The following is an 11916-nucleotide window of genomic DNA, read 5'->3' as shown; positions in this document are numbered from 1 at the left end:
ATTGAATGAATCATTTTACATCACATTATTTTATATGGTGTTTAACAGACTTCCTGTCACAGCCTGCGCATACCCGCGTGCACACACAGGCCACATCGTGTGCGTCCAGGATTTCTCGTGAACGCGCATGGCCGTCAGCTTCTGTCACAGACGGGAACGTGCAGGTAGGTCAAATCAGATTGTTGACAGGAGAACGACCGGAAACGAGTAGAGTGTAACTTCAAAACAAAATAGGGATGCAATATTATATATTGTACACACATATTTCTCTAACAAATGCCATCATGCTACATTCTAAAAATTGATGCGCTAATTTGACATTTTTATGCTATATTTTATTTTCATCGTTCAATGAATTCACATGCAATTCATTTTGGGTTTTCTCTTCTTTGATTTATTTTTTTACTAACAAGCAGGTGTTTCTTTTTCCATCTTGTGCTCTATTAATTATGTCATTCTACATATTCCCATCTTTAAGTTCATGTCTAACTTTATCTAAAGTGTGCACTTTATTTGTTATGAAGCGCTTTGTCTAAATTAACATAGACAAAATAAATACTGCATGAACATAATTTAACATGTTCAGCCACGTAAACCTTAGTTTGGATTTCCCAAAACAATCAAACACATCGTTTGACATTCTCGACCGGAAGTCGGCGCTCTTTTATTTTGAAGAGTTGGACGGACTCGCAGCATCCTGACGTCGTCTCTCGGAGCACAAAGTGAAAAAACGCATCTCGGTGAGATGCTGCTTCCTCCCAGAGAACGCACGTTCTCACCTCTGACGCCTTCAGGGACCCTTTTTTAAAGGAATATTTCTATTTATAATTCGGACGATAAACGCGTGTTTCTATTCATTTTTTTATTGTCCGCGGAATACCGATGGCCGCCGCCGTCCTCAGCATCAGCACCAGCAGCGCAGGGCCGTCGGGCCGGGCAGGACGGCCGGGATTCAACCAGCACACCTAGCAGGTCGCTGCAGTCAGTATTCCTCTGCATTTCTATTTCACATATAAAGCCCCAGAAGAGGCTCCTCCCACATGGACGTTCTGAGGAGGTTACGTCCGTGTGAGGACATTCGGTCCTGCACATCATCAGGGTGACTTTAATCATTACACCGACCGGTGTGTGTGTCTGTGTCTGTGTCTGTGTGTCTGTGTGTGTGTCTGTGTGTGTGTCTGTGTGTGTGTGTGTGTCTGTGTGTGTCTGTGTGTGTCTGTGTGTGTCTGTGTCTGTGCAGATCCAGGAGGCTGCACGCTGAATTTAAACCTCCCAACATTTGATTTATCACTAGATGTACAAAGGACAGATTGGAAAACATCTGACACAGTTAATGTGGCAGGTGGGGGATGAGTTGTGGGGGGGAGGGGGGTCGTCTAAGATATAAATAACTTTATTGATCCTACTCACAGCAGGTGAGAGGACAAGTGCATTGTGGGAATACACAAGCAATAATATTAAATATGGTGTAAATTATGAACGTGATGTCAGTCATCTTATAATCCTCAGGGGGTCGCGGGGGGGGCGGAGTCTGGGTGAGGGACGGGGTCAGTCACACAGAGACACACCTGGTCTCCGTGGGGGGGCCGGGGGCAGGAGACCATCCAGGTGTTATTATTTCATATTATTGGTATGAGTTGTACCTGTGAGATGTACTCAGGTAAAGTACCAACAAGACAACTTGAACTAATCTCTCTCCTCCTCCACCTCAGACCCAGACGCCCCACCTGACCTTTGACCTTTGCCCGGGGCAGAACACCTCGTCCCCATGGCGCAGCGGAGAGTCGACTGATCCAACCCAGAATCTGAAAGATGACAGAGAGCCGGCGGAGGAGGGAGCCGAGAGACGCAGGACGGCAACTCAACGAGGCCCCGAGGACGTGAACCTCCTTCTTCTTCTCCTCCTTCTTCATGTGCCGTTCGTTGAACCCAACGCACCAGCGATTGTTGTCAAGTCCACCATCGAAGAAGAGCGCCTCGCTCCCTCGACATCTCTTTTGTAAGTGAGGAGATTTATAGTCAGAGACAGCGAAGACGATTGTGAAAAGATTGTTACGTCAAAACCCTCGAACTGTCCGTCGGGATCGAGACAATTAAACGGTTCCAGGTTGAGACGTCACGATGACGCACCTCCACGCCGGCCTGAGCCCGGAGACCACGGAGAAGGCCCGACTGGAGCTCAACGAGAACCCCGACACACTGCACCAGGACATCCAGCAGGTCAGAGAAACACCGCCAGAGAAGTAAAGCCAGGCTCCGCCCCCGCCGGCTCTGATTGGGCCGTGTCTCACGCGTCATTGCAGGTGCGGGACATGATCGTCACGCGGCCCGACATCGGCTTCCTGCGGACGGACGACGACTTCATCCTCCGCTTCCTGAGGGCCAGGAAGTTCGAGCAGGCGGAGACCTTCCGGCTGCTGGCCCAGTACTTCCAGTTCAGGCAGCAGAACCTCGACATGTTCCAGAGCTTCAAGGTGGCCGCATGTGTCCTTCCAGGGTCCTTCCCTCCTTTGACCCGGAGACGTTCAGAGGAAGGAGACGTGTCTCCTCTCCCGTTTCCTTTCCTCTCATCTCCATTTGTCTCCTCTCGTCCTCGTCCTCCCTTTTCCTTCCATCCTTCTTCATCCTCCTCTCCTCTACGTTCATCCCCACCTCCCTTCCTTCCTCCTCTCCTCCACCCCTCCCTTCCTCCGCTCCTGTCCTGTCCTCCTTCCGCCCTCTCCGCCTCCTTGTCTTTCCACTGCTGTTTCCTTTCCTTTGTCCTCCTTGTTTCCTCTGTTATTTTCTCTGCCTCCTTGTTTCCTGTCACCTTGCTTTCTGCCCTCTCCTCATTTCTTGTCTCGTCTCCCCTACTTGTAACCTTTTGTCTCATTGTTTCGTCTTCTTGTTTATTTTACTTCCCTTATTTCCTCTTGTTTGTTTCCTTTCCTATTATCCTCTTCTGTTTCCTTTCCTTGTATGAAAGTAACTGACATAGATAACGAGACACCTGAGAAGATTTCCTTGTGTCCTTTAGACTGAGGGACACACAGTAAACTGTCTGCTAATGTCTCCTTGTTTCCTTTCCTTAAACAGGTGGACGACCCCGGCATCAAGCGGGCGTTGATGGACGGATTCCCCGGCGTCCTCGAGACGCCGGACCAACATGGACGAAAGATCCTCATCCTGTTCGCCTCCAACTGGGACCAGAGCAGGTACACACACACACACACACACACACAGACACACACACACACACACACTATTGATTTAACACAATGAGCGTAATGAGTCGTTAAGAAGTGCAGCGTCACGCTGTCGTTACCTATTGATGAACTGATCACTGTGTCCTCCTCCTCAGGAACTCCTTCACTGACATCCTGAGGGCCATCCTGCTCTCTCTGGAGGTCCTGATTGAGAACCCCGAGCTCCAGATCAACGGGTTCGTCCTCATCATCGACTGGAGCAACTTCTCCTTCAAACAAGCCTCCAAGCTCACACCCAACATCCTCAAGTTGGCCATCGAGGGGCTCCAGGTACCCTCACTGATCAATATTCCATATCAGATACATGTGCACCTGATCAATAATCCATATCAGATACATGTACATCTGATCAATAATCCATATCAGATACATGTGCACCTGATCAATAATCCATATCAGATACATGTACACCTGATCAATAATCCATATCAGATACATGTGCACCTGATCAATAATCCATATCAAATACATGTGCATCTGATCAATAATCCATATCAGATACATGTGCACCTGATCAATAATCCATATCAGATACATGTGCACCTGATCAATAATCCATATCAGATACATGTACACCTGATCAATAATCCATATCAGATACATGTGCATCTGATCAATTATCCATATCAGATACATGTACACCGGATCAATAATCCATATCAGATACATGTGCATCAGATCAATTATCCATATCAGATACATGTGCACCTGATCAATAATCCATATCAGATACATGTGCACCTGATCAATAATCCATATCAGATACATGTGCACCGGATCAATTATCCATATCAGATACATGTGCACCTGATCAATAATCCATATCAGATACATGTGCACCTGATCAATAATCCATATCAGATACATGTGCACCTGATCAATAATCCATATCAGATACATGTACACCTGATCAATAATCCATATCAGATACATATGCACGTGATCAATAATCCATATCAGATACATGTACACCGGATCAATTATCCATATCAGATACATGTGCACCTGATCAATAATCCATATCAGATACATGTACACCTGATCAATAATCCATATCAGATACATATGCACGTGATCAATAATCCATATCAGATACATGTACACCGGATCAATAATCCATATCAGATACATGTGCATCAGATCAATAATCCATATCAGATACATGTGCATCTGATCAATAATCCATATCAGATACATGTGCATCTGATCAATAATCGATATCAGATACATGTGCACCTGATCAATAATCCATATCAGATACATGTGCACCAATCCATATCAGATACATGTGCACCTGATCAATAATCCATATCAGATACATGTACAGCTGATCAATAATCCATATCAGATACATGTGCACCTGATCAATAATCCATATCAGATACATGTGCACCTGATCAATAATCCATATCAGATACATGTGCACCAATCCATATCAGATACATGTGCACCTGATCAATAATCCATATCAGATACATGTGCACCAATCCATATCAGATACATGTACACCTGATCAATAATCCATATCAGATACATGTGCACCTGATCAATAATCCATATAAAATACATGTGCACATGATCAATGATCCATATCAGATACATGTGCATCTGATCAATAATCCATATCAGATACATGTGCACCTGATCAATAATCCATATCAGATACATATGCACCGGATCAATAATCCATATCAGATACATGTGCACCTGATCAATAATCCATAACAGATACATGTACAGCTGATCAATAATCCATATCAGATACATGTGCACCTGATCAATAATCCATATCAGATACATGTGCACCTGATCAATAATCCATATCAGATACATGTGCACCTGATCAATAATCCATATCAGATACATGTGCACCAATCCATATCAGATACATGTGCACCTGATCAATAATCCATATCAGATACATGTGCACCAATCCATATCAGATACATGTGCACCTGATCAATAATCCATATCAGATACATGTACACCTGATCAATAATCCATATCAGATACATGTGCACCTGATCAATAATCCATATCAGATACATGTACAGTTGATCAATAATCCATATCAGATACATGTGCACCTGATCAATAATCCATATCAGATACATGTGCACCAATCCATATCAGATACATGTACACCTGATCAATAATCCATATCAGATACATGTGCACCTGATCAATAATCCATATAAAATACATGTGCACATGATCAATGATCCATATCAGATACATGTGCATCTGATCAATAATCCATATCAGATACATGTGCACCTGATCAATAATCCATATCAGATACATATGCACCGGATCAATAATCCATATCAGATACATGTGCACCTGATCAATAATCCATAACAGATACATGTACAGCTGATCAATAATCCATATCAGATACATGTGCACCTGATCAATAATCCATATCAGATACATGTGCACCTGATCAATAATCCATATCAGATACATGTGCACCTGATCAATAATCCATATCAGATACATGTGCACCAATCCATATCAGATACATGTGCACCTGATCAATAATCCATATCAGATACATGTGCACCAATCCATATCAGATACATGTGCACCTGATCAATAATCCATATCAGATACATGTACACCTGATCAATAATCCATATCAGATACATGTGCACCTGATCAATAATCCATATCAGATACATGTGCATCAGATCAATAATCCATATCAGATACATGTGCATCTGATCAATAATCCATATCAGATACATGTGTATCTGATCAATAATCCATATCAGATACATGTGCACCTGATCAATAATCCATATCAGATACATGTGCACCAATCCATATCAGATACATGTGCACCTGATCAATAATCCATATCAGATACATATGCACCTGATCAATAATCCATATCAGATACATGTGCACCTGATCAATAATCCATATCAGATACATGTGCACCTGATCAATAATCCATATCAGATACATGTGCATCTGATCAATAATCCATATCAGATACATGTGCACCTGATCAATAATCCATATCAGATACATGTACACCTGATCAATAATCCATATCAGATACATGTGCATCTGATCAATTATCCATATCAGATACATGTACACCGGATCAATAATCCATATCAGATACATGTGCATCAGATCAATAATCCATATCAGATACATGTGCACCTGATCAATAATCCATATTAGATACATGTGCACCTGATCAATAATCCATATCAGATACATGTGCACCTGATCAATAATCCATATCAGATACATGTGCACCTGATCAATAATCCATATCAGATACATGTGCACCTGATCAATAATCCATATCAGATACATGTGCACCTGATCAATAATCCATATCAGATACATGTACACCTGATCAATAATCCATTTCAGATACATGTGCACCGGATCAATAATCCATATCAGATACATATGCACCTGATCAATAATCCATATCAGATACATGTGCACCTGATCAATAATCCTTATCAGATACATGTGCATCAGATCAATAATCCATATCAGATACATGTGCATCTGATCAATAATCCATATCAGATACATGTGAATCTGATCAATAATCCATATCAGATACATGTGCATCTGATCAATAATCCATATCAGATACATGTGCACCTGATCAATAATCCATATCAGATACATGTGCACCAATCCATATCAGATACATGTGCACCTGATCAATAATCCATATCAGATACATGTGCACCTGATCAATAATCCATATCAGATACAAGTGCACCTGATCAATAATCCATATCAGATACATGTACACCTGATCAATAATCCATATCAGATACATGTGCACCTGATCAATAATCCATATCAGATACATGTGCACCTGATCAATAATCCATATCAGATACATGTGCACCGGATCAATAATCCATATCAGATACATGTGCACCTGATCAATAATCCATATCAGATACATGTACACCTGATCAATAACCCATATCAGATACATGTGCATCTGATCAATTATCCATATCAGATACATGTACACCGGATCAATAATCCATATCAGATACATGTGCATCAGATCAATAATCCATATCAGATACATGTGCACCTGATCAATAATCCATATCAGATACATGTACACCTGATCAATAATCCATATCAGATACATGTGCACCGGATCAATAATCCATATCAGATACATATGCACCTGATCAATAATCCATATCAGATACATGTGCACCTGATCAATAATCCATATCAGATACATGTGCATCAGATCAATAATCCATATCAGATACATGTGCATCTGATCAATAATCCATATCAGATACATGTGTATCTGATCAATAATCCATATCAGATACATGTGCACCTGATCAATAATCCATATCAGATACATGTGCACCAATCCATATCAGATACATGTGCACCTGATCAATAATCCATATCAGATACATATGCACCTGATCAATAATCCATATCAGATACATGTGCACCTGATCAATAATCCATATCAGATACATGTGCACCTGATCAATAATCCATATCAGATACATGTGCATCTGATCAATAATCCATATCAGATACATGTGCACCTGATCAATAATCCATATCAGATACATGTACACCTGATCAATAATCCATATCAGATACATGTGCATCTGATCAATTATCCATATCAGATACATGTACACCGGATCAATAATCCATATCAGATACATGTGCATCAGATCAATAATCCATATCAGATACATGTGCACCTGATCAATAATCCATATTAGATACATGTGCACCTGATCAATAATCCATATCAGATACATGTGCACCTGATCAATAATCCATATCAGATACATGTGCACCTGATCAATAATCCATATCAGATACATGTGCACCTGATCAATAATCCATATCAGATACATGTGCACCTGATCAATAATCCATATCAGATACATGTGCACCTGATCAATAATCCATATCAGATGCATGTGCATCAGATCAATAATCCATATCAGATACATGTGCACCTGATCAATAATCCATATCAGATACGTGTGCACCTGATCAATAATCCATATCAGATACATGTGCATCTGATCAATAATCCATATCAGATACATGTGCACCTGATCAATAATTCATATCAGATACATGTGCACCGGATCAATAATCCATATCAGATACATGTACACCTGATCAATAATCCATATCAGATACCTGTGCACCTGATCAATAATCCATATCAGATACATGTGCACCTGATCAATAATCCATATCAGATACATCTGCACCTGATCAATAATCCATATCAGATACATGTGCACCGGATCAATAATCCATATCAGATACATGTGCACCTGATCAATAATCCATATCAGATACATGTACACCTGATCAATAATCCATATCAGATACATGTGCATCTGATCAATTATCCATATCAGATACATGTACACCGGATCAATAATCCATATCAGATACATGTGCATCAGATCAATTATCCATATCAGATACATGTGCACCTGATCAATAATCCATATCAGATACATGTGCACCGGATCAATAATCCATATCAGATACATGTGCACCTGATCAATAATCCATATCAGATACATGTACACCTGATCAATAATCCATATCAGATACATGTGCATCTGATCAATTATCCATATCAGATACATGTACACCGGATCAATAATCCATATCAGATACATGTGCATCAGATCAATTATCCATATCAGATACATGTGCACCTGATCAATAATCCATATCAGATACATGTGCACCTGATCAATAATCCATATCAGATACATGTGCACCTGATCAATAATCCATATCAGATACATGTACACCTGATCAATAATCCATATCAGATACATGTGCACCTGATCAATAATCCATATCAGATACATGTACAGCTCTCAGATGTACGTACACCTGATTAACACTACTGCCTTGTTTCCTCTCCTCGTCTCCTCTCCTTGCCCCCCAGGACAGTTTCCCGGCCCGGTTCGGGGGGATCCACTTTGTGAACCAGCCGTGGTACATCCACGCCATGTTCACCATCATCAAGCCCTTCCTGAAGGACAAGACCAGGAAACGGGTCAGAACTCGCTTCCTCTTCCTATTCTTCTTCTTACGTTTTGTTGCTTCCTCTGCTTGTCCCCACCCCCTCAGATCCTCCTGCTTCGTCTCCTTACGTTTCATTGTGTCCTCAGATCTTCCAGCTTTGTCTCCTTACGTTTCATTGTTATCTCAGATCTTCCTGCTTCGTCTCCTTACGTTTCATTGTGTCCTCAGATCTTCCTGCTTCGTCTCCTTACGTTTCATTGTGTCCTCAGATCTTCCTGCTTCGTCTCCTTACGTTTCATTGTGTCCTCAGATCTTCCTGCTTCGTCTCCTTACGTTTCATTGTGTCCTCAGATCTTCCTGCTTCGTCTCCTTACGTTTCATTGTGTCCTCAGATCTTCCTGCTTCGTCTCCTTACGTTTCATTGTGTCCTCAGATCTTCCTGCTTCGTCTCCTTACGTTTCATTGTGTCCTCAGATCTTCCTGCTTCGTCTCCTTACGTTTCATTGTGTCCTCAGATCTTCCTGCATGGGAACAACCTGAACTCGCTCCACCAGCTGCTGCAGCCCGAGTGCCTCCCCTCTGAGTTCGGGGGAACGCTGCCCCCCTACGACATGGGCATCTGGGCGCGCTCGCTGCTCGGCCCCGACTACAGCGACGAGACCGAGTACACGCTGACCTACCACGCGCTGCACGTCAGCGGCGGGGGGGACAAGGACGCCATGAGGAGGTGAGGAGGCGGAGCCTCAGGATTGTACTGCATACAGAGGTATGAAGTGGTACTTTATACTTTATACTGGTGTATAAGTACTACTGTGTGTTCCAGGTCTCAGTCGGTGGTGGAACCAGGAAGCCTGCAGACAACAGACCGAGAGACCAGCACCCCACTGCTGGCCCTGGACTGACCCCCCACCCCGCACGCACACACACACGCAGACACACACACACACGCAGACACACACACACACACACGCAGACACACACACACACACACGCACACACACACAGACACACACGCAGACACACACGCACACACACACAAACACAAACGCAGACACACACACACACGCAGACACACACACACACAAACGGAGACACACACACACCCATATGCACGCACACACACACACACGCACACACAAACGCATGCAGACACACACACACACACACGCAGACACACACACACAAACGCATGCAGACACACACACACACACACACACGCACACACACACACACACACACACAAACGCATGCAGACACACACACACACACACGGTCCTGTCTCTGAGCCTCTCCAGCTGGCAGCATCTGTCCTATGACGTCTGACAACTACACACAAACACACAGAGTGTGTGTTTTTGTGTCTCATGTTTTGTGAGACATTCAGGAAGTTGTGACGATTGGGTTCAATTGGTGAAACTTTATTTAAACCTCAGAAAACAGAAGATGAATTAAACGTTTAAACCAACAAGGATTCTTTTTAATCAATTAAACCCCAGGTTTAATTGATTAAACTGTTTCATCTTATTAAAATAAGATGAAACAGTTTCTATCATTCTCAATTTCTTTGTAACTGGTGTAGAATGAATAATATATAATGAATAATATATAATATTCTGCGAGAAGCCAACAGGAAGGAAACTGTTTATTGATAAGTTTCTCCTCTAAAAGTGGGCGGAAGAAGCTGTGAGTTTACTGAACACCGGGTTTCACACAGTTATTGATTAGAGAAGAGAGTTTTTTACTCTCCCCTTGTTAAATTCAGGTTTAAATGTAATTCCTGATTTAATTCAGGATTAAAAACAATCCTAGTTGGGGAAACATAAATGGGATAAGACATTTATCTTCGGTTTTCTGAGCTGTGAATCGAAAATGTGAAATTCAGTTTCAGGTTGTGACACGGCGGCTTCGTCACAACTCTTTACCGACTATCTAAAGAGTATTTATTTATTTATTTTAAGTATTTTACGAGAACTTATGAATCAAAATACTTTGAATTTAACGTCTCGATAATCTGAAAGAGAAATAACTCGATCGTGAGCAGATAAAAGAAACTGTTCTACCAGAGTGAAAAATAAAAGTATTATGCTGTAAAGAAACCACACAATGCCAAAATATGACCTTTGACCTCAAAGGGAAAGATTGTTTCTATTGAATATTAAGTTATTATTATGAGGATTGTATATCATTGTTAGAAGTATTAGTGCACTCAAAAAGAATGTGACACACTTAATCAATGTAAGCCGAGAGGTTTAAGTTAAAACCGTTTTGTAAGTTGATGCTTTTATTTTGAAAATCTCACAACGGTCAGGACTTTGTGTGTAACTTGTGATCAGGTGATCTCACTGAGCAGCGGCGTGGCCTCCACCCGACTAATGTATTTACTTTAATGAATGTAGAGAATAAACATTTACACAGAACACAACGCTTTATTTTGAAAAGTCACAACACGCACCAGGGGCCTAAGACTAGGGGAGGAGACAAGGAGAGGAGAGAAGGAAAAGGGAGAAAACAAGGAGGAGACGAGGAGTGGAAACAAGGAGAGGAGACGATCAGAGGAGATAAGGTTAGAAAAGTGGAGGAAATGATGAGGAGCCAAGGACAGGAGAGGAGATGAGGA

The 11916-nt window shown here is 41.9% G+C and overlaps 1 protein-coding gene across 3 annotated transcripts; it reads left to right on the top strand.

The window, feature by feature from the left end:
- The first annotated feature begins 669 nt into the window (after nt 1-669).
- LOC144390145 (clavesin-1-like) lies at nt 670-11713 on the top strand. Of its 3 annotated transcripts, none has more exons than XM_078096398.1 (8): nt 670-981; nt 1713-2220; nt 2304-2474; nt 3076-3194; nt 3341-3515; nt 9220-9330; nt 9815-10026; nt 10123-11713. In XM_078096398.1, exons 2-8 carry the CDS (start codon nt 2122-2124, stop codon nt 10199-10201), a joined length of 966 nt encoding a protein of 321 aa, XP_077952524.1. In that variant the 5' UTR covers nt 670-981; nt 1713-2121; the 3' UTR covers nt 10202-11713. The 3 variants fall into 3 exon arrangements, with proteins under 3 accessions (XP_077952524.1, XP_077952523.1, XP_077952525.1); XM_078096397.1 differs by having other exon boundaries at nt 672-972; XM_078096399.1 differs by having other exon boundaries at nt 687-1099.
- The last annotated feature ends 203 nt before the right edge of the window (nt 11714-11916 follow it).

The sequence above is a fragment of the Gasterosteus aculeatus genome, chromosome 21 (genome assembly GCF_964276395.1).
Source record: "Gasterosteus aculeatus chromosome 21, fGasAcu3.hap1.1, whole genome shotgun sequence".
In the NCBI taxonomy this organism is placed as follows: Eukaryota; Metazoa; Chordata; class Actinopteri; order Perciformes; family Gasterosteidae; genus Gasterosteus; species Gasterosteus aculeatus.
Note: the sequence above shows the minus strand (reverse complement) of the source record. Positions and strands in the feature narration are given on the sequence as shown.